Source organism: Ptychodera flava, unplaced genomic scaffold (assembly GCF_041260155.1).
Source record: "Ptychodera flava strain L36383 unplaced genomic scaffold, AS_Pfla_20210202 Scaffold_100__1_contigs__length_311780_pilon, whole genome shotgun sequence".
In the NCBI taxonomy this organism is placed as follows: Eukaryota; Metazoa; Hemichordata; class Enteropneusta; family Ptychoderidae; genus Ptychodera; species Ptychodera flava.
The window spans coordinates 44810-68935 of record NW_027248282.1 but is presented as its reverse complement, the minus strand read 5'-3'; the positions used below and the strand labels follow the sequence as shown (position 1 = coordinate 68935).

Here is a 24126-nt window from a genome sequence, read left to right as displayed (position 1 = left end):
GCACTGAAATTGTCACTGGAACCAATTCTTATCTCCACTCCTGTACACCAAATACTAAGATGGTAGGTTTTTGAAGTGGATGGACTTGCATGCATGCATATATATATATATATATATATATATATATATATATATATATATATATATATATATATATATATATATATATATATATATATATGCTTTTTTAGTGTATATATATATATATATATATATATATATATATATATATATATATATATATATATATATATATATATATATATATTGTAAATAACATATATGTAAGGATTGCAAATTACTAAAGTTCTCAAAAGAAATAAGGTCAAATTCAGCTACAGCTACATGGACAGTATTATAAAATCAAACAACAAATGGGTCACCCAGCGCAATGATAAAAAATACCGTCAAGCTCACATTCTGTTTCAATTGGTCCATTCAAGAAATATTTAAACCAGAAAAAAAAAGAATGACAAAAGCAAATAAGGTCTCCAACTTAGGTACTGGAGGTCATCTTTAGGAACATGCATTTCAACTTCCATAGCAATGGGACAAACAGATCCTAAATACATAAGACAATTTTCAAAACTGTAACCACAAGTTGAACAAATGTGACTGGAATCACCATAAAGAACCTGCATACAAAGTTTCAACAAAATCTGGTAGAGTTTTAGCAATTTGCTTGAGTTTCCCTGTTTAATCATTTACAGCCTAGACGATAATTGCATTTGACATTGTTGGCAACTCCTCAATTACACAGCTTGCCTGTTTCCTGTTCTGCTAACTGCAGTTCAGTGCAACCAATGCTCTTTCCACAAGTTTCATGAAGATCAATCACTTGTTCTCTTTAGAATTGAACTTTGTGTTTCACATGTATGTCACTTCTTGTTTCTAATCGTGTTCCCATTTTTGTGAATACATACTGTAGTGTTCTAGACGTAGCTATGTCAATCATGCATTTGAAGCAGAGCAAATATGTAAGTACATGTGAAATACTTCATAGCTAAATATTTTGAGTCAGAGTGTACTACGTCTGAGCTATTTGAAAATACTGGACCACATAGGTAATACAACATTGTCATGGCTTACCATGCAGGAGTTTTCAGGTTGTATTCATTTTGTGTAAATACAGTGATGTACAAACAGACTAGAACTACCGTTACACAAGGAGAACAATGAAACATAGGGTCAAAGTTCCTGTAGCTACTTTAGGCATGGACAGTATAGAGGACGTACATAGCATTACACCAAATATATACTGAGTGCAGAGGTCCCTTGGCAATACCATGTATTGTTATGACAGAAGAATGTTTCATTACAGATCCATATTTACACAGACATTCATCAGTAGCAAGCATAGAAAACTGTCATTTATACAGTGTCTTTGCAATCCGTCTCTGACACTAGTTGGACACTTATTCAGGCAGTTTGACAAAAATGCTATTAGATGAGTAACTTTTGCGAAACAAAGTTTTTGACAAAAAATGGTAAAACTTGTGTCAAAATATAAAATAGAAGATTTCATCACAATGTCAACATATCACACAAGGATGACCATAGGAACCTGTATACCAAATATCAAAGCTATCAGACAAGCAGGATTTTAGAAACACACTTTTTGACCAAAAATGGCAAATATTGCTCCAGAATTATAAAATTGTACATTTTATCATATTTTGAATATATTACATGTTGATAACCTCTTTGAACCTGTATACTAAATATCAAAGCTATGACAATTATTGTTTTATGAAAAAGATTTTTGACCAAAAATGACAAAAAATGCCTTAAAAACACAAAATACTTTTCAGCTAACTATTTCTTCATGTGGGGGAAGAGATGAAAGTCTGAGGGTGCTAGGTCAGGAGAGTATGGTGGGCACGTAGAATGAGTTTGAAGCCGCAGTCAAGCACTGTTGCCATGTCAATGACTGACTTGTGAGGTGGAGCATTGTCCGGATGGAACAAGACACCTTTTCTCAACTTTCCTTCGTCATATTTTTGTCAGCCTCCCGAAACTCCCTCAACAGGTTAGAATAGTTCTCTCCATTGATAGTTTGTCCCTTTTCTAGGTTGTCATCTGAAGAGTTGAAATATATTTAAACCAAGCTTCATTGATCTGGCATTGTTCCTTCATAGTTAGGCTCAAAACTTTTCACTAAACCTTTATATGTGCAAAATCTCTATTACTATACAAAGCTAATGTCTGCATCTTCAGGCTTATGCCTTTCCTTCTTGACACAAGACAACTGCTTCTTTGCAAAGTACCTCGTCTACATAGTCAACTGCAAATCTGAGTACAAAAAAGAAAAACACAGCAAGACAACTTAATATACCTGTGTAGTGTTTTGCAACAATGAAAATCTGATGTTTTGACGGGGGATGGTAAGAGGTGTTAAAGTGTATGATAAAATGCATTATGACTTTCTCAAATCAATGTCTCTTCAAAATACTCTTACAACACATCAGCTGTTCAGGAAATATGTTTAGTGAGTGCATAATAGACTAAGTTACATCATCATTATTTCTTATTGCTCACAGAATTTAAAATTGACTGAATGTTAAAATTCCCATTATCTTGCTATCTACATGATTGCTGTGAGTATTGTTACAAGAGATTCATGCACTGTTTGTGAAAGTTTTGGTATAAGTGGCAAGGATGATGGTCATTATGAGGTTTTATGTGGTATGAGAGAGACTCCATTCCCACGTGACAGGTGTATGACTCCGACCCAGGGCCAAATAGCAATACAGATAAAATTCCAATGTCATTGCTCAAACTGGTTTTGAATAGCTCATAAAAACATAAAATGAAGGAGAAAATTGATGAGTTACAACATTATAGTGTTTGGAGAAGTGTTGAGAGTCTCCATTCCCATGTGACAGGTGTGTGACTCCGACAGCTCCAAATGTCAAGAGATAACTAAAATTCCGAATTGATTATTGAAACTGGTTCAGAATAGCTCTAAAAACATAAATGTAGGAGATCAAGAATAAGTCACAGCATTATAGTGGCTGGAGATATGTTGAGACTCTCCATTCCCACGTGACAGGTGTGTTACTCCCTATGGTCTAAATTACACGTGATAGAACAAAATTCAAATGTATTAATTAAAATGCGTTCACAATAGATGATGAAAAGTTCAAAGATAGGAGAAGATGTGTCAGACACAAAATATGGTGGTTGGACCTGTGTTGTGAGACTCTCCATTCCCACATGACAGGTGTGTGACTCTGAAAGGTCTAAATTACAAGTGATACCAGAAAATGAAAATGTTATAATTAAAATGGGTTCAGAATAGATGATGAAAAGTTAAACAGTCCGGGTCAGCTCCAAAATTGGAGCGCTATACCATAATATTTTCCCCCTCTCATTAGCCAATCAGCGGCCAGCACGCCATCAGTAAAAATTGTATTTCTGGCAACCTCCACATGCGTCCTTCGTTACGTACGCCATACTGTGTCGAACTCCCGCGCCGTATTCTGTCATAATGTCGAACAGTTGTGTGGCCACTCTGTCAAAACACAATTTCAAAATCGCGTACCAGTTTTATTCTGGCTAAGACAACCAAACCCCATATATCGCTGTGATTCCTAGACTCTGGCTTGAAGTCCTGCGAAATATAAATCGTGTACCTACACAGATCGTTCAGAATACCCCATTTGTGTCGGAGATGGCAGCGATACAAATTCTACCGTAGGGGAACAGTTGTGTGGCCACTCTGTCAACACATTTTCAAAATCGCGTACCATTTTTAGTCTGCGTTTGACAACTACAAAACAGGTATCGTTCTAAAGCTCTGACATTGCTCTTCTTTCTTGCAAAATGTTATACGCGTACCTACACAAATAACCTTTATAACAGTATTTCTAATAGAGATGACGAACATCCACAAAATGATTCTCGGTACTTGAGCGAAATCGATAAACTTGGGGTAGAAATGAATCGTCAATATTTCGAATATTTGTTCACTAATCAGACTCCTTGTTGGACATGACCTTCTGCAGAACACGTGGATTATGTTGACTGTCGAAATTCGTTCGAAATTCACAAGACAGGGGCTTAACAAGCGGCCCAAAACTGCCGATCACACTTGGTGGGTAATTTGTGACCCAGCGTGACCTGTACTTTATTAATGATGTAATCTGGTCGATGATTGGCTGAATGCCAGAATATATTATCATAATGAGTCTCCAATTTTGGAGCTCACCCGGACTGTTAAAAGATAGGAGAAGATGTGTCAGACACACAATATTGTGGCTGGGTCTGTGTTGAGAAACTCTCCATTCCCACGTGACAGGTGTGTGACTCCAAAAGGTCTAAATTGCAAGTGATACCAGAAAATGAAAATGTTATAATTAAAATGGGTTCAGAACAGATGATGAAAAGTTAAAAGATAGGAGAAGATGTGTCAGACACACAATATTGTGGCTGGGTCTGTGTTGAGAAACTCTCCATTCCCACGTGACAGGTGTGTGACTCCCAAAGGTCTAAATTACAAGTGATAGAACAAAATTCAAATGTAATAATTGAAAGGGGTTCAGAATAGGTGAGGAAAAATTAAAAGATAGAACAAGATGTGTCAGACACAAAAGATTGTGGTTGGAGCTGAGTTAAGAAACTCTCCATTCCCACGTGACAGGTGTGTGACTCCCAAAGGTCTAAATTACAAGTGATAGAACAAAATTCAAATGTAATAATTGAAAGGGGTTCAGAATAGGTGAGGAAAAATTAAAAGATAGAACAAGATGTGTCAGACACAAAAGATTGTGGTTGGAGCTGAGTTAAGAAACTCTCCATTCCCACGTGACAGGTGTGTGACTCCCAAAGGTCTATATTACATGTGATAGAACAAAATTCAAATGTAATAATTGAAAGGGGTTCAGAATAGGTGAGGAAAAATTCAAAGATAGAACAAGATGTGTCAGACACAAAAGATTGTGGTTGGAGCTGAGTTAAGAAACTCTCCATTCCCACGTGACAGGTGTGTGACTCCCAAAGGTCTAAATTACAAGTGATACAACAAAATGAAAACGTAATACTTAAAGGGGGTTCAGAATAGGTGAGGAAAACTTAAAAGATAGTAGAAGATGTGTAAGACACAAAATAAGGGGGTTGGAGCTGTGTTGAGAAACTCTCCATTCCCACGTGACAGGTGAGTGACTCACAAAGGTCTAAATTACAAGTGATAGAACAAAATTCCAATGTAATATTGAAAGCGGTTCAGAATAGCTTAGGACAAATGAAAGATAGGAGATGTGTCAGACACAAAAGATTGTGGTTGGAGCTGAGTTGAGAAACTCTCCATTCCCACGTGACAGGTGTGTGACTCCGAAAGGTCTAAATTACAAGTGATAGAACAAAATTCCAATGTAATAATTGAAAGCGGTTCAGAATAGCTTAGGACAAAATGAAAGATAGGAGATGTGTCAGACACAAAGATTGTGGTTGGAGCTGAGTTAAGAAAGTCTCCATTCCCACGTGACAGGTGAGTGACTCCCAAAGGTCTAAATTACAAGTGATAGAACAAAATTTAAATGTAATAATTAAAATGGGTTCAGAATAGGTGAGGAAAAATTAAAAGATAGGAGAAGATGTGTCAGACACAAAAGATTGTGGTTGGAGCTGAGTTAAGAAAGTCTCCATTCCCACGTGACAGGTGAGTGACTCCCAAAGGTCTAAATTACAAGTGATAGAACAAAATTCAAATGTAATAATTGAAAGGGGTTCAGAATAGGTGAGGAGAGCTTAAAAGATAGGAGAAGATGTGTCAGACACAAAAGATTGTGGTTGGAGCTGAGTTAAGAAACTCTCCATTCCCACGTGACAGGTGAGTGACTCCCAAAGGTGTAAATTACAAGTGATAGAACAAAATTCCAATGTAATAATTGAAAGCGGTTCAGAATAGCTTAGGACAAAATGAAAGATAGGAGATGTGTCAGACACAAAAGATTGTGGTTGGAGCTGAGTTAAGAAAGTCTCCATTCCCACGTGACAGGTGTGTGACTCCCAAAGGTCTAAACTACAAGTGATAGAACAAAATTCAAATGTAATAATTGAAAGGGGTTCAGAATAGGTGAGGAGAGCTTAAAAGATAGGAGAAGATGTGTCAGACACAAAAGATTGTGGTTGGAGCTGAGTTAAGAAAGTCTCCATTCCCACGTGACAGGTGAGTGACTCCCAAAGGTGTAAATTACAAGTGATAGAACAAAATTCAAATGTAATAATTGAAAGGGGTTCAGAATAGGTGAGGAAAAATTAAAAGATAGGAGAAGATGTGTCAGCAGATAAGATTGTGGTTGGAGCTGAGTTAAGAAACTCTCCATTCCCACGTGACAGGTGTGTGACTCCCAAAGGTCTAAATTACAAGTGATAGAACAAAATTCCAATGTAATAATTGAAAGGGGTTCAGAATAGGTGAGGAAAAATTAAAAGATAGATAAGAACAATATGTGTCAGCAGATAAGATTGTGGTTGGAGCTGAGTTAAGAAACTCTCCATTCCCACGTGACAGGTGTGTGACTCCCAAAGGTCTAAATTACAAGTGATAGAACAAAATTCAAATGTAATAATTGAAAGGGTTCAGAATAGGTGAGGAAAAATTAAAAGATAGAACAAGATGTGTCAGCAGATAAGATTGTGGTTGGAGCTGAGTTAAGAAACTCTCCATTCCCACGTGACAGGTGTGTGACTCCCAAAGGTGTAAATTACAAGTGATAGAACAAAATTCAAATGTAATAATTGAAAGGGGTTCAGAATAGGTGAGGAAAAATTAAAAGATAGGAGAAGATGTGTCAGCAGATAAGATTGTGGTTGGAGCTGAGTTAAGAAACTCTCCATTCCCACGTGACAGGTGTGTGACTCCCAAAGGTCTAAATTACAAGTGATAGAACAAAATTCAAATGTAATAATTGAAAGGGGTTCAGAATAGGTGAGGAGAGTTTAAAAGATAGGAGAAGATGTGTCAGACACAAAAGATTGTGGTTGGAGCTGAGTTAAGAAAGTCTCCATTCCCACGTGACAGGTGTGTGACTCCCAAAGGTCTAAATTACAAGTGATAGAACAAAATTTAAATGTAATAATTGAAAGGGGTTCAGAATAGGTGAGGAAAAATTAAAAGATAGGAGAAGATGTGTCAGACACAAAAGATTGTGGTTGGAGCTGAGTTAAGAAAGTCTCCATTCCCACGTGACAGGTGTGTGACTCCCAAAGGTCTAAATTACAAGTGATAGAACAAAATTCAAATGTAATAATTGAAAGGGGTTCAGAATAGGTGAGGAGAGCTTAAAAGATAGGAGAAGATGTGTCAGACACAAAAGATTGTGGTTGGAGCTGAGTTAAGAAACTCTCCATTCCCATATGACAGGTGAGTGACTCCCAAAGGTGTAAATTATAAGTGATAGAACAAAATTCCAATGTAATAATTGAAAGCGGTTCAGAATAGCTTAGGACAAAATGAAAGATAGGAGATGTGTCAGACACAAAAGATTGTGGTTGGAGCTGAGTTAAGAAACTCTCCATTCCCACGTGACAGGTGTGTGACTCCCAAAGGTCTAAATTACAAGTGATAGAACAAAATTCAAATGTAATAATTGAAAGGGGTTCAGAATAGGTGAGGAAAAAATAAAAGATAGGAGATGTGTCAGACACAAAAGATTGTGGTTGGAGCTGAGTTAAGAAACTCTCCATTCCCACGTGACAGGTGTGTGACTCCCAAAGGTCTAAATTACAAGTGATAGAACAAAATTCAAATGTAATAATTGAAAGGGGTTCAGAATAGGTGAGGAAAAATTAAAAGATAGGAGAAGATGTGTCAGCAGATAAGATTGTGGTTGGAGCTGAGTTAAGAAACTCTCCATTCCCACGTGACAGGTGTGTGACTCCCAAAGGTCTAAATTACAAGTGATAGAACAAAATTCAAATGTAATAATTGAAAGGGGTTCAGAATAGGTTAGGACAAAATAAAAAATAGGAGATGTGTCAGTCACAAAAGATTGTGTTTGGAGCTCAGTTAAGAAAGTCTCCATTCCCACGTGACAGGTGTGTGACTCCCAAAGGTGTAAATTACAAGTGATAGAACAAAATTCAAATGTAATAATTGAAAGGGGTTCAGAATAGGTGAGGAAAAATTAAAAGATAGAACAAGATGTGTCAGACACAAAAGATTGTGGTTGGAGCTGAGTTAAGAAACTCTCCATTCCCACGTGACAGGTGTGTGACTCCCAAAGGTGTAAATTACAAGTGATAGAACAAAATTCAAATGTAATAATTGAAAGGGGTTCAGAATAGGTGAGGAAAAATTAAAAGATAGAACAAGATGTGTCAGCAGATAAGATTGTGGTTGGAGCTGAGTTAAGAAACTCTCCATTCCCACGTGACAGGTGTGTGACTCCCAAAGGTCTAAATTACAAGTGATAGAACAAAATTCAAATGTAATAATTGAAAGGGGTTCAGAATAGGTTAGGACAAAATAAAAGATAGGAGATGTGTCAGACACAAAAGATTGTGGTTGGAGCTGAGTTAAGAAACTCTCCATTCCCACATGACAGGTGAGTGACTCCCAAAGGTGTAAATTATAAGTGATAGAACAAAATTCCAATGTAATAAATTGAAAGGGATTCTGAATAGGTGATGAAAAATTAAAAGATAGGAGAAGATGTGTCAGACACAAAAGATTGTGGTTGGAGCTGAGTTAAGAAACTCTCCATTCCCACGTGACAGGTGTGTGACTCCCAAAGGTCTAAATTGCAAGTGATAAAACAAAATTCAAATGTAATAATTAAAAAGGGTTCAGAATAGGTGAGGAAAACTTAAAAGATAGTAGAAGATGTGTCAGACACAAAATATTGTGGTTGGAGCTGTGTTGACAAACTCTCCATTCCCACGTGACAGGTGAGTGACTCCCAAAGGTCTAAATTGCAAGTGATAGAACAAAATTCAAATGTAACTAGAAAGCATTTGCAAGCAAAAGCGAAGTTCCAGAGACCAGAGCAGCGGAAGAAACAAGAGAATGTGTGACAAAGATAGGTGCAGAATGAAAGAGTGCTTTGGATTTTAATATTCAGGGCTGATAGCAGTGAACACCATAATACAACTAAAAGCAAGGCAGTCCGGGGAATTACAGTACACAGATTACAAATGCCTACATGTACGGTAAAAACGCAACAGATACATACGGGGGCGACGACGCACGGAAATGTTTATCAGACGACATTCTCGCGAGCCAGAGCAATAATTTTCGCTCCGCTGACCTACGCAAAAATCAATCGCTTGACGGGTAGCGCTGAGTTGTTGCCGTAAAGAGGCATGTCATTTACGACGATGATCAGACGAGAGGAAACATCGGACCTAGGCCGTTGAAATTGAGCCACATGCATTTTCATTTGATTAAAGCGCAGACTAAAACAATTTTCATTGCTATGTCGCTGTTTTCACAAGATACTGACCATTTGATCTTGGAAAGTTGAGTTGCTTTTACGTGCAGCCAACGCATGCCGGTGCATGACAGACAGTACGTTCACTATGAATGCCTAGCTCTGCATGGCAGGGCTGTGTGTTACCGGCGTTAAATGGCCTCCCACCACAGCCCCGCAGACTGATATAGGAAAAACCGCTGGTGGCTCCTCAGAAATACGGCGGGCAGTTTCTCCGCCAAAACAGCCGATTTTGAGTCCAAATTTTGCATTGATCATCGTTTTCGAGCACACCCACCTCGCCTAGGTACACGATGTGCCCAGCCGCGCTTGTAAACTTAGGGAAAGGCTACTTTTCTGTCTGTGTGCGAGCGAGGCGATCGATACGCGGCCATGTTGTTTCATGAGCATTTGGGCGAAACAGTATAGCGCCACGTACGGCGAGTATTTAGAGAAAAATAAATCAAAAAGCAACAAAAAACAAAGCGAAATAAAGCTAGAATTATTAATAACTGAACGCAATATGATAGTTGAGCAATGCCAAATAAAAAATAAATAAATAAACAAACAAGAAATGCCCGTAAAACCCGTCCGAGCTGAGCGATGACGTCATAAGCGTGTCGCAATGCATTCTGGGTAATTATGGTAAAATTTGTGTATAGCATGTTCTATGGTAGTAAAACCGGAAATAGAGAAAGAAAGAAAGAAAGAAAGAAAGAAAGAAAGAAAGAAAGAAGGAAAGTGAGCAAAAACTAACAGTTCCAGAGCTGGTCTCTGGAACTAATAATTAAAAAGGGTTCAGAATAGGTGAGGAAAAATTAAAAGATAGGAGAAGATGTGTCAGACACAAAAGATTGTGGTTGGAGCTGAGTTAAGAAACTCTCCATTCCCACGTGACAGGTGTGTGACTCCCAAAGGTCTAAATTACAAGTGATAGAACAAAATTCAAATGTAATAATTAAAATGGGTTCAGAATAGATGATTATTTAAAAGATAGGAGAAGATGTGTCAGACACTCAATATTGTGGTTTGGTCTGTGTTGAGAAACTCTCCATTCCCACGTGACAGGTGTTTGACTCCCAAAAGGTCTAAATTACAATGGCAACAACAAAATGCAAGTGTAATAATTAAAAAGGGTTTTGAATAGGTAAGGAAAGGTTAAAATATACGAGAAGATATGTAAAACAAACAATACAGGGGTTGGAGCTGTGTTGAGAAACTCTCTATTCCCATATGAGAGACAGCCGCATGAAAATTGTGACTATACTATTGATCTCTATATCAATTGAGAGATTAAAGTCCCATGTCATTTATGTAACTTGCCTGGTACGGTTTAACTTTGACTGAAGTATCATGACAAGTTAGACATTGAGGAATTACAGCCTAATGTTGGTAGTAGATGTGAGGAAAATCTATAAGAACTAGAGTAGTTTTGTGACTCCAAATGCTGTTAATTTGAATTGATGAATGAAATTATTAGAGGAAACTGGTTTTTAAAAATAATGATGGTTGAAAACTTTAGACACCCCTTCCAATACTTAATTAGTATTTTTACTACTAAGATATGACGAGGGGAATATAAGCATAATATGATATTAACTTTCTAAAACAGCAATTGATTTACATTGTAAAGGAGCATCCTTTACTGTGTAAGAAGAGTTTGGGACATGGAAGTTTGTGGACTGAAAATGACAAAACTTTGCTTGAATCGGCAATTTACCAATTCTTTTTGACTGCTAGTAAAAATAACAAACATTTACACAACATATTTTGTGAAAGACTTTCCACAGCAAAGAACATTGACAATAAAGAGAAACACATGTACATTTAGCTGCCTACCTCCACATGGTATAGATGATTTAATATGTGCTGATATATGTTTCTTTATCCTCCATGGATTGGCTGTGGGTTTGAACATCCTTTGAGGGCAAATGGTGCATACCATTTCGCCCTGTCCACAGCTCATAATGCTATCAGCATTATTGCGTTTTGTTATTGAAGTATGCATCCTAAAGTGAGACAAAATATTTGAATTAATGATGCCTTTCTTTACCTTGATTAGCCAACATTCATGAAAGAATTAAGCAGCAGTCAATGTGATCCCCTAGGAACACCACCTCGGGCGACAAGGGACAAATTTTGGAGATTAGACTGCGTTTGCCATGAAACTATGCCCGAGCAGGTGGGGCAATTGCCTCATATTGATCCCCATAGTCACTTAGTGACTTACACGGACTTGCACACAATTTAAAAATGCCCCTCCAATTGGGTGGAGAATTTACTTGTATTAAGTGGGGATTTTCCATATTGTCTTGCCCAGGGTTGGGATATTTGACAAATTTCATAACACTATTTCCAAAGCCCCACTATGCCCAAAGATGGGGAGGGTGGAGGTTGACGTTGACTGCCACATTATCCTTTGTTTTATTATTAACTTCAAGATGTCTTTGAGACACAGGCTCCAAAATGTAGAAGGTATATGCATGAACCTCTATCCATAAATTACGCCAAACACAGCTCTGTAGCATGCTCGTACCTGTAAATTGCACGCGTCCGTCCATGATTCACTGACGGTAGTCGTACATGGCTGTGACCATATAACTCCTTTTTCCCTATCTCCAGTCAGCGATCAAGTAGTAAATCAGTAAGTACATACACATACACGTGGACCTCGCACGATTTGCTCTGAGTCGGTTAGAGTGCTGCAACAGTTATTGCGTCTCATTCCCTTCTGTTACAAGTCTATCACAAATGACTGATAAAAAATGATACTTTGTGCTCATGCACTTTCTCTACTATACGGTGGTTTCAATCGGGTTTGATCTCACAGCGTACGGTACCCAGTCACCTAGCGGAGAAGACTGTACAGTTGTATGCAGCATTAGTACGATCGTACGAACAGCAATGATTATTTGAGGGAAGCGCTCGTAAAAGCGTGGCCTATGACCTTTGATCTCATATTCCGTGACTAAACGTGAGCATTCCCACATGACACATTCCATTTCCCAGGTGACAGGCTCCCTGTCGCGCGCACTACCCCTATCAAAAAATGACGCTACTCAGCGTCAGCTTCAGCGTCGTATCCGAAGATTGCCGAAGTTACGCTACCCGATGACGGATAAATGATAAAATTCGCCCATAACTTAAGAAAATAACAACTCCATTCTTTCTCAACTTTGTTTTGAATCGTAAAACTGTTTCGCAGGTAATTTTTAATCGTTAAATACAGGCTAGATTTTAGGAAATGTTCGTAATTTTCAGCCCATGGATCCATGGATGTGTTTGTTGGTACCTCTCAACTCTTGCGTTAAGATTTTCCAAAATTGGTGCAAAAAGGTATACATGGTCCGAAATTTGTAAAATCGCCACTATGAGAGGCGATATGAAAGCCCTAATTATTCAGAGGATATATAAAACAATTAACTTGTAGAACTATGACTTGAGGCCTGAAAAGTCAACGCCACCTTTGAACTTTAAATTGAAATTAAGGGCTAAGAATGTTGCGTTGTAGCTACATCGTGAGAAGCAGAGAATTTACTAAATATTATGAAATACAAACCCAACTGTGTTTTGATTAACATTTACAGTGATATGAAACATGGAGCACATTTTTAAAGTCGTTTTTACACTTACTATTCCATCAGACGCATTCGGGACTAATCGGATCTGACACCGGTGAAGCTGACGCTGTAGCGTCATCCTCATCCTCATTTTCGCGTGACCCCTGAGGCTGAGGGTGAGTATGAGTATGACGCCAACTTTACGCAGGTAATTTGAACTGCAATGCTACCTGTCGACGCGTCGACAGGTAGCAGCTGCCGCGCCGGTGTCAGCTCCGTTGTTGTGAAATCGCTGTCATTTTTACACAAGAAATCAAGACTTTGGTGTGTTGTGAAAACGATTCAGACGTCAGAAAATGAGTTGATCTCAGTCTGTAAAATACCATTGTAGCGGATTCCTCTGCATGTCCTGGAAGACGGGCGAACTCGACACGGCGTCACTGCATGACCACCAGTGGTTGACACGAATTCAAATGTTGCCATGTAATGGCAGCAGAATGATGAAAAAACCACCCTTGATGCCATCTACATTACTCAGGGTAAGTGTAGCTTTAGCCCAGCGGACAAGTCTGTGTGTTCCTGGCGTTGTACGGCCACAGCCACAGCCCTGCAACGGTCCATGGAGATAACTGTGTTCTTGCAGCGAGATTCAAAATGGCGACCTCCATGGGCAAAGTGGTAAACAACCTGTCGAGTACGCTATGTTTCAGAAAACGAACAGCTTTGGACGTTAGGAGAAGTTCATCGCATCTTTTCTTGGGTCGGTTAGGAGGTAAAGGTAAGCAGGGAAAGGATTTTGCCCCGATAGAGCAGAATTTAGGCAAAAAAGACCGTGTTTTCGTTGCAGTCCGGATCAGCCCCAGTTATCTCCATAGACCGTTGCAAGGCTGTGGTCGAACCCATATAACGCCGAGAACACACAGACCTGTATGCAGGGCTACTGTTGCTAAATCAATTGTATTTCTGTGTTGTTATAAAATGCATTGGCAAAATTGAATTCAGTCAGACAGCCAAACCAAGATTTGTGGTTAATTTTTTGCTCACGTGTTGACACACGTGGGCATATGTCGCAGCGATGTCTGTCTGTCTGTCTGTCCGTCTGTCTGTCTGTGTACTCAATATCTCAAAAACGGCTCATCAGATTATAATCAAATCTGGTACATAGATTTAGTTTGCAAATGGCAAGAACTGATTAGTTTTTGGTGGGTGTGGCTTGCTTACTTTTTGCTCATTTGCATATTAATGATTTTAGAAAAAACTGATATATATTGACAACGACCACACACAATTTAATGAGATTCACTACAAATGTTGATCACACCAAGATATATCAGCTTTGAAAGATATTAAGGGGTGACGTGAAAGATAATTACTAATTTGCATGTTTAATGAAATTTCCTAATTAGGAGTATATATCTGAATTTACTCAATCAAAATTGACGAAACTTGGTATGCATATTGAAGATACTATGATTTAACATTATTGAAAATCATTAAGCATTTTACTACATCCAAATCCCAATTTGCATATTTTATGAGTTTTTGAAATTAAAGGCGGAGCCTCCCTTTAAAAGGGGGCCAACCTATGGCGGCGTTCACTGTGCAAGTGGACACCAAGCAGGTAACGTGAGGGCTCACGCTCAAGAAAATGCCACTTTTTAGTTTTTTCCGACCGCAAAAACGCTGACAGACTGCCAAGCGGTCAGCACAAAGCTGCTGCCGATCAAACTCAGTGGTTATATTCAAATTCTAACGTGACTGGAAGACGTTTTTTAAGGAAATTCGAGTGTGGTGCTGGGGAATAAATGACCGTTGGCAATTTGAACCGACCGTCAATCAAACAATTATATAAGCTCTGTTTGCAGGATTAGCAAAAGGTGACAAAAGATCGAAATCAGTTTGTGTAATTAATGTTATAGAAATCAAACATCGTACTGGCCATGTGTTTGACTGGGAGGAGAACTCCACTAATGCGAGAACCAGGGATTGAAAAGTGCGGCTTTAAGGATATATATTGAAGTTACATGACCAAAATTGATGAAACTTGCTATGTGCATTGAAGATACTATGATAAAAACATTAAATGTAATTCGGCCTTTTTTCATCAGCCAATTTCTAATTTGCATATTTTATGAACTTTCCTAATTAGGGGCAGTGTTCTCCCTGAATAAGGTAACAGGGGCGTGGCGCCCTCTTGTAAATTCCGAGCGCCCCCTTGCCAGAAATGAAAAAGATTTATTTTTTGAAAAATAAAACAATAAAATGTACGGGGAAAAAAGTTGACAGTGATTTACAAGCAAAATGCGAGCGTGAGCGTCGATCCTGCAGACTGCAAACGTAATTCTCATCGATCTTGCAAATCTCGCGAGTTTGTGATGTCATCCGAGATCATAAGCCCATGTGCAACTCATCGAAGGCAGCCATATTTGCATGGCTCAGTCCGTAACGGTACGTTAGCCACGGTCCCTCCATAGGGACCGTGCATTAGGTAACCGACTTAGCTGAGTAAATATGGCAAGGAGCTTGAGGGTAACCAAGGACAGCAGAGTACACTGAAGTTTTTATAGGAGGTTAGAATTTCGTTTGTGTATTCCTTCCAAAAGCAAAACAACCTAATTTTAGGCTCGGTCGGACTTGTATCAGGATGAGAACGTTCGAACACGTGAGTGTTATGGTGATAATTTTGCCATCGATGAATAAATGTATGTCTCTAGACTCGCTATGTTTTCGTTTGTAATAAAAGTTATGGAACACTGTTTCAGATCTCTTTTCCTTTGAGTTTTTTGTACGAAAAAAATCTGAAAAATGCTCCCCAAACCTGAGTGTTATGGTGATAATTTTGACATCGATGAATAAATGTATGTCTCTCGCTACATTTTCGTTTTCAAAAATGAAATCTTCATAATTGAAATCAGTGAACTGTAATAAAAGTTATGGTATACTGTCTCAGATCTCCATTCCTTTGAGTTTTTTATACGAAAAAAATCTGAAAAAAAATACTCCCCAAGTGCCACCAAATAACACCATTTTAATCTCTGTTTTTCAAAAGCTCCAACGGCAGGAGGGGGGACACCCCCTCCTGACCTCCCCCCGCGACCGCTGACGCGGTCGCTTGTGGTGCTTCGCACCACGTCTTCGCCCTCTTCTCAAAAAATCCTGGGAGAACACTGAGGGGTATTTATCTGATTTGACGTGACCAAAGTAGATGAAACTGGCTATGCACATTAAAGATACTATGATAGAACATTATTGAAAGTCACTAAGCATTTAAACTTCAGCCAATTCCGTATTTGCATATTTAATGAACTTTCATAATCAGGATATTTATCTGTATTGACTAAACCAAAGTTGACAAAACTTGCTATGTACATTAAAGATGCTACGATACGACCTAATTGAAAGTCATTAAGCATTTTTACTTCATCCAGCCCCTAATTTGCATATTTAATGAATTTTTGAAATTAGGGATATATATATTTGAATTTACAAAACCAAAATTGATGAACTTGCTATGTACGTTAAAGATACTATTATGTAGGCTATAACATTATTGAAAAGCATTAAGCATTTTTGCTTCAGCCAATTCCTAATGTGTGTAATTAACTAACTTTCCTAATTAGGGATATATACTTGGATTTATTGATCAAAGTTGGCATAACATGCTATGTACATTGATGATTATACCTGGTTATACCAATATGGGAATCATTTGGCACTTAAGTTTCTTGTCAGCTAATTTATAGTTTGCATATCTAATGAGCTTTCAAAGTTTGGAATATATAATTTGAAGGTCTTGACCAAAGGCAATTAATTACACTTGCTATGTAAAGTGGTGATACAATGATAGCAGTCAAAGAAATCAATTATTTTATTTCAGTTAATTACATATTTGAATACTTAATGACCTATAGAGTTAATCTTTGTGAATATTGTTTATTATGTTGATCATAATTATTTCAATTAAGTTGCAAACATGTGGCAAAGGTTCAAATTTACACATTACTGCAATATATAATGAAACACGTGAGCATTTACAGTTCATATCTGGTTCTATGGTTGTAACTTGGGGGCACGTTTAAGCGTTTTTGGTCAAAAAATCATTTTGTTTTGAAAATTTTTGTATTCACGATCCTTGGGTTGACCTCTGTCAGCTTTATTAAAATTGTGGTGATATTTATTTATCTGGTTTTTGGCAATTTCTCTTATTTTTTTGCTCTGCTGTCTAGGATTCAGAGCTTATCAAACAGGCTACTTTCTCAGTTGTCATCTGTCCATCTGTCGTCCGTCAACAATTGCCTTCTCCTTGATAACGCATCGTCGTACACCACGCCCTCTTCGGCGAGTCTTATCACCCAACGCCGAAAAGGCCGTGGTATCACTGGCCACGTTTAGCGTTCACGCATTGCTGCAAGGCTCTATGATAGTCGAGGAAAAACCTACGAGCCAATGAGATTGCCCGTTACAGAGCTGATCTTGGTGTTTACCACACAGCGTTCACTGTCGACGAGGAGCGCGCAATGTGTAAATGTTTAATGTTTTTGGACTCAACCGCTCTATTCACACCAAAAAGACGCCATTGATAATTATTTTACAAGGAAAAGATGGGTTTCTTTGCACAAGGACCAGCGGTGGCAAGTCTGTACGCTACCAGGCATGGCAGGCCGTCCGGCCCATCGTGTTTCACGGGCGTTATATCGAAGCTTCGCATAACTGGAGCAGCTGGCCCCACGCCTCGCTATAGACAGTGTCCGACCCAGACGTAGAACAACACGGCTGTGTAAAACCCGTTGGTCTATTGATCATAAATTTACTTTACCACAAGTTATGTATAAACGTTTATGTATCGATCTCTTCATTAAGGTTCACACTGAAAGCTTTCTTATCGTGCTGTGGGTATACATGGAGCTAGAAACGTATGAATGGTATATTGGGCCCTCTCATTCGAGCTGGTGCTCCGCGATACAAATCACAAATGTACGCTAGGCTCCCGATCGTCTCAACACTGCCGAAATCACAAATCTCGGGAAATTGCGTAGTTGTTCAAGTCCGATTATGTTTCATTAATTCATCACAAAAGTTACGCTTACAACGGAATCAAACCAAGAGAGGTTTAGTTTGTTCCATGGGTTTGCAGTTCAGCTAGCGGGGTACGAACACGTATAAGCTTATGCGTACACTCGCTCAGTGCATGGAGGTAGTACTACAGGGTATAGTGAATTTCGCCCAAAGCCGTTTCACAAATAACGAGCAGTACGAAATCTTATTACCATACCCTTCGAAACTTTATTGTGTTTATCCTGTTAACAGGACGGAAGTGGTATTTTGGGGGGGGTCAAAGTTGCCAAATTGTTGACTCCATAGTGAGTGCGTAGTAATCGGACGTCGTATTTGGAATGTGATTATAGGGGCTAAATATTGATATTTTGAAACTTCAAACCCTCGATTTTCAATTTCGATGTGTTGAGAAAACTGTTTGTAAAAATTTTGTGATAAATTAGTTACGTTCAACCCATGGACGACGCAACTATATTTCAACGTGTATGGTGCTTACATCGGATATGGGCTGTCTCTGTGTGTTGCTTTAGATCGTACGGTGTGTTAACTTCGCGAAGTTTTATAGCGCCCGAAATAGCTTCTACCAAAAAAAACTAACTATTCAAAACGGGACAGCAGCGTCACCTGACTTAATATGCGGTATCATGACTTGTAAAACGCTACCAATACGGAGCAAAGTGAGTACAACGAACAGCATGTCTTTGAATGTCCGAACCGAGATCGTCCGAAAATAGTCACACTGAGTGTACGGGGACGACGACCTTGCAGTGGGACCAGGTATATAGGGTTCGTTGATGGCCGTAGTCTGTGTACCTATGGAAGCCATAGCAGGGTTTTACATCACTTTTTACTTTTGAGAGTCCCTGGGACCCCTGGTGTTCGAAAATGGGAGTCCTACATCAAAATATGGGGGTCCCAATTTATTTCAAAGAATATTTTATTGTTTATCCATGCCATGGTCTTCACTGTGTTCAATTAGTGTTATAACACACGGCAAATGGTTGCGCATTTCTTAAAATTATTCTTACATGAAAATTCTAGTTCATACTGAGGTCCCTCATTGATCAATTCAAAGAACACTATTCATAATTGAAATGATCTCATAACTTTAATGACAAGTTCACAAAGTTGTGAAATTGAACAAGTATTCAAATTTGTCAAATTGACAAGAAGGTAATTTCATACTCTGAAATGGCATTCACCTAGCAAGTCCAGTAGGTTGAGTTCACAATCTGCCAGCAGCTCCTTCAGCAAATAACCTAGCATTGTTTATGAAGTCAAAATCATCTGTGATGGGGCCAACCAGTTTGATGAACATTAGTCTATTAAGCCTTTGAGGATTGAGTCTATTTCGTGCCCACTGTTTGATGGCATTTGTACTGAAAAGCCCCTTTCACATGGGGCAGAAGACACTGGTATGACAAGAGCAATTTTAGCAAGAATGGCAAGATCAGGATACTCCTCTGTAAAATCAGTTAGCAACAGCTTGATATACATATCAAAATTCAGTGCGTCCGTGTGAGATCTTGTGAAGTGTTTGTAAACAAGAAAGTGTGCCCTAGCTCTATCAGCATCAATACCTGGTGTATTGTTATGATGATTCAACAGTTGATCAAGCTGGTTGACCCCATAGTCAGGTAGGTTGGCCAAATTTTCAGGATATCTGTGTGGGTTTAGAATTACATCAAAACATTCCAGAATATTCATCTCATCATCTGGAAATCTGCAATCTAAATTCTGCAGTAGTTTGTTGATATAATTTTCTCGTACACTACAGAAGCTCTGTCTGAGTGGCTGATTGTAAGTGATTTGAATGTTTTTGTATGTGTTTTTCTGACCATTGCCAGGAACATCACCAAAAGCATTAAAGACTTCTCTGACAGTGTGTGAATCATTAGTCATTGTATTCAATGTGTCACTAGTAGACTGAACACTTTTTTTGATATGGGATAGGTTGACAGAATCTTTCTGAAATGTAAGGCTCAAAATTCCAATCACAGTAAGGACATCAATCAAAAGGCAGTGAATAGCAGAAACAATGAATTGGAGACAAATTTCAACAGCCCATCAGCCTTTCCCCCTTTTTTGTCACTTGCAAGTGCCAAGGCAATTGGCTCAAAACTGATGAAAATCATCTTGACAGCTGATTCAACCGACAACCAGCGAACAGATGTAGGCTCAGTTATTTGTTTTGCCTTCCCATTCAACAGAGTTTGAATTTCTCGAAGTTTGTCATATCTCACACTAGAGTCATTAAAGTATTATACAATGAATGGATTATATTATGATATTCTTTGCAATATTCAATATCTCTGCCTGCTTGAGAAGCAGCAAGATTCAATCGATGTGCAACACAATGCACTTGAACAAGGTTGGGATTTCTGGCTTTTAATTTTGCACCCAACCCGTTCAAACGACCGGTCATTACGGCCGCCCCGTCTGTTCCCTAGTCCATATATTTTGTCTACGGCCGCGTCACAGATTTCTTTCCTAGTCAAAAATTCAATCAAGGCGTTTTCGATCCCTGCAGCAGTGGCAATTTGCTGGTTACCGAGGAAAGAAAACATTCGCCTCGCCATTCTGAATATATCGAACATATATGGCAAGTTTCTTATGAACGGTTATGTCACAAGTCTCATCCAACATTATACCGATGAAATCACTTGCAAGTTGCATGTATGCTATCAATCAGGGACTTCTCGATCACACGTTGAATACACTCTTCAAACTCCATAACTATCTGAGGACGTTTGTAATCATGTCTAAGCCGTTCAGATTCTGTAGATGCATGATGTCAGTGAATACATCGCACGGAAGGTCACGTTTAGCAATCAGGTAAACAGTACGTAATTGTGCAGCGTACGCCTCGAGTTCGTTACTCATACCCTGCACCTTGGTACCTGCGGTCCTCTGCAGATTTGCGAGCAGTAGTAAATTGTGACCTCAAGCTTAGGATTTTAGCACTTGTGAGATGACTTTTCGAGTCCTGATGACGAGTGAGAGTTGAATGTTGAAAATTAGAACAACCTTCCGTGAACGGGCATGTAACATTCGATTTCAACATACATCGCATTCCATGACGTTTCGCTCTTCAGAATATCGAAGCCATTTAAATCTATCGAGCCAACTTCTGTTGAATGTTCGTAATTTTGCTGACTTGGCCGGGGGATCTGATGTATCAGTATCGCATGGCGTAGCTGCTGTTTCGGCCTCGACCGAACCTACATCGTGCTGGTTGCTGCGGCCGTCGAAAAACTTTCGCAGATCGGCTTGTTTTCGGTATTTGACACGACCCGCCATAATGCATAAAGACGTATTGATCGCCGCAAACAAGATATCGACCAATTAAGAATCAGTTTACATTTTGAAAGTCACTTTTTACGGTAGTAAAATTTGTTTCCGCGGGTACCGTTGGTCATCAAACAGTGGAGGCCAATGCACTACGGAGCATTCTATTAAAGTATGGGGTCGGTAAGGTTTACTGGGATGTGTTTTACGTGTCAGCAGCTTCGCGAGATATACACCGGCAACAGATATTGTGCGTCCGAAGGGACGCGTAGTTTAGTTTTTGAGGGGTCCTGGGTCCGGTTTTATGCGTAAAGGACGCAGAAATGCGCGTCATGTAAAACCCTGCATAGTATTCAAATGGTGTCGCCGTTGCTCTCGATCATGACAGAAAAACAGTCAAAATTTTGAAAGCTGTCGGATTTAATGCAACATACATCGGAAGAGGTGCAACAGAACCAGAGGATCTCAGGCCCTGAAAGCGATTGTGTACACACAGACAATGAGGAGCTTACGACCCGACATGACTTTGTAAAACTTATTCGTGATTGGCTAATTCTGATGATATGTTCTCATGAATAATTAATTAACCCCCATTCGTACTTCCGCAGTTTCCCGGCGTATTCTGCCAGAGCTTGATTTTTGCGGAGGTCAGCGGAGCGGAAATTATCGCTCTGGCCTGCGAGAATGCTGAAACCGTAAAATTGCTTTGAAATTTTATAATTATTCACTTGGAGTGACTTCACTGCTCATGTAGGCACAAGTCAAATTCCAAAGCTGGCTATCACCACAGTAGAGGGGCTGTGCTATCACCATGTGTGTCAATCAAAGGCTGATGATAGGGGCAGAGTAGTTTTTGAAAGACAAGATATGACAGAATACTAGTATTTCCTGAGAATTCATAAACTTAACAATAAATCAGGCTACAAAAATAACAAAATTGTAAATGGCCAATCATGCATGTAAATTTACATTTTCCCGTAAATTTTATATTTGTTCTCAATTTATGAACATTATGAGCGACAGCGAGAGCACAGATGATAGGGGTTTTTTAGCTCCCATTGCCATATGTATATATGGCAATGGAAGCTATTCTTATAGGCTAGGGAAATGTCTGTATGTATGTATGTCTGTACGTCTGTATGTCTGTATGTCTGTATGTCTGTCCGTCAACATCAAAAACTCCAAAACCGCTGTACATTTCATCTTGATATTTGGTGTGTACATGGATGATGGGCTGTAGATGAGATTTTGTTCAAATGAAGTTGTCATTGCCAAAAATATGCAAATTAAGTGAAAAAATGTAAAAACAGTCAAAATTGAAAAAACTCAATAACCACTGAGCAGATTACATGAAAAATTAGCATGTAAGTACTTTGGGCTGACATGAAATGATTGTGCACATCTTGGGTCAGTATCTTGGACTTGCTATTTTTCATGAATTTTTTTGTAATTTTCTCCCATTTTTGGTCAAAAAATCTCCTGCCTTGAAAGCACAAGTCCGATTGATTTGAAACTTGGTATGGAAGTGCATAGGAGTGACCTTTCCCAAATTTGGGCAAATCGTGGTGAAATTTGCATATTTTTAGTTTACACGTCCATAGACTCCCATGTATAAGGCAGATCTCCATAGACTCCCATGTATAAGGCCACGAAAAATAAAAATTTAGTTTCTCATCGTATTCATATTGCAAAAAGGATGCAGTGACACAATTTTTAGTCCCCACGGATGAAGTCCAGTGAGCTTATAGATTGGGTCATGTCCGTCTGTTCGTCCATCCGTAAGTCCATCCGTTCACGCATATATCTCGGATATTTTGACAAAATGTCATGTGACCTTGATGACCTTTGATCTCAAATATACATATTTGTCCATAACTCAGTAACCACAAGTGCTACAGCCTTCATGTATGGTATGATGGGACAGCTTATGACGCCACATATTGTACCTCATTAATTATGTGCATATCTAATTTTGAGCGAGCCAATAGAGCTAGAGGTCTGATTTTTGGTATATAGGGATAACTTAGCAAAACAATTTTTTTGACAAAATGTCACGTGACCTCGGTGACCTTTGACCTCAAATATACATATTTGTCCATAACTCAGTAACCACAAGTGCTACAGCCTTCATGTATGGTATGATGGGACACCTTATGACGCCACATATTGTACCTCATTAATTATGCGCATTTCTAATTTTGAGCGAGCCAATAGAGCTAGAGGTCTGATTTTTGGTATATAGGGATAACTTAGCAAAACAATTTTTTTGACAAAATGTCACGTGACCTCGGTGACCTTTGACCTCAAATATACATATTTGTCCATAACTCAGTAACCACAAGTGCTATAGCCTTCATGTATGGTATGATGGGACACCTTATGACGCCACATATGTACCTCATTAATTATGCGCACATCTAATTTTGAGCGAGCCAATAGAGCTAGAGGTCTGATTTTTGGTATATAGGGATAACTTAGCAATACAATTTTTTTGACAAAATGTCACGTGACCTGGATGACCTTTGACCTCAAATATACATATTTTCCATAACTCAGTAACCACAAGTGCTACACCCTTCATGTATGGTATGATGGGACAGCTTATGACGCCACATATTGTACCTCATTAATTATGCACATATCTAATTTTGAGCGAGCCAATAGAGCTAGAGGTCTGATTTTTGGTATATAGGGATAACTTAGCAAAACAATTTTTTTGACAAAATGTCACGTGACCTCGGTGACCTTTGACCTCAAAATAACATATTTTTCCATAACTCGGTAACTACAAGTGCTACAGCCTTCATGTA

The 24126-nt window shown here is 38.8% G+C and overlaps 1 protein-coding gene and 1 long non-coding RNA gene across 3 annotated transcripts in view; one reads left to right on the top strand and one right to left on the bottom strand.

Moving 5' to 3' along the window:
• Positions 1-291: 291 nt before the first annotated feature.
• LOC139126563 (uncharacterized) lies at positions 292-12621 on the bottom strand. Of its 2 annotated transcripts, none has more exons than XR_011550638.1 (3): positions 12070-12621; positions 11253-11422; positions 292-2292 (listed from the first exon to the last, which is right to left on the bottom strand). It is a non-coding gene; the product is annotated as an uncharacterized lncRNA (long non-coding RNA). The 2 variants fall into 2 exon arrangements; XR_011550639.1 differs by having other exon boundaries at positions 12076-12621.
• Positions 12622-13534: 913 nt separating this feature from the next.
• LOC139126562 (uncharacterized) overlaps positions 13535-24126 on the top strand; it is a 36873-nt gene continuing 26281 nt past the window's right edge. The window contains exon 1 of the mRNA XM_070692634.1: positions 13535-13751. Coding sequence (XP_070548735.1) covers positions 13628-13751 — 124 coding nt within the window. The 5' untranslated portion in view covers positions 13535-13627. The remainder of the gene's footprint in view (positions 13752-24126) is intronic.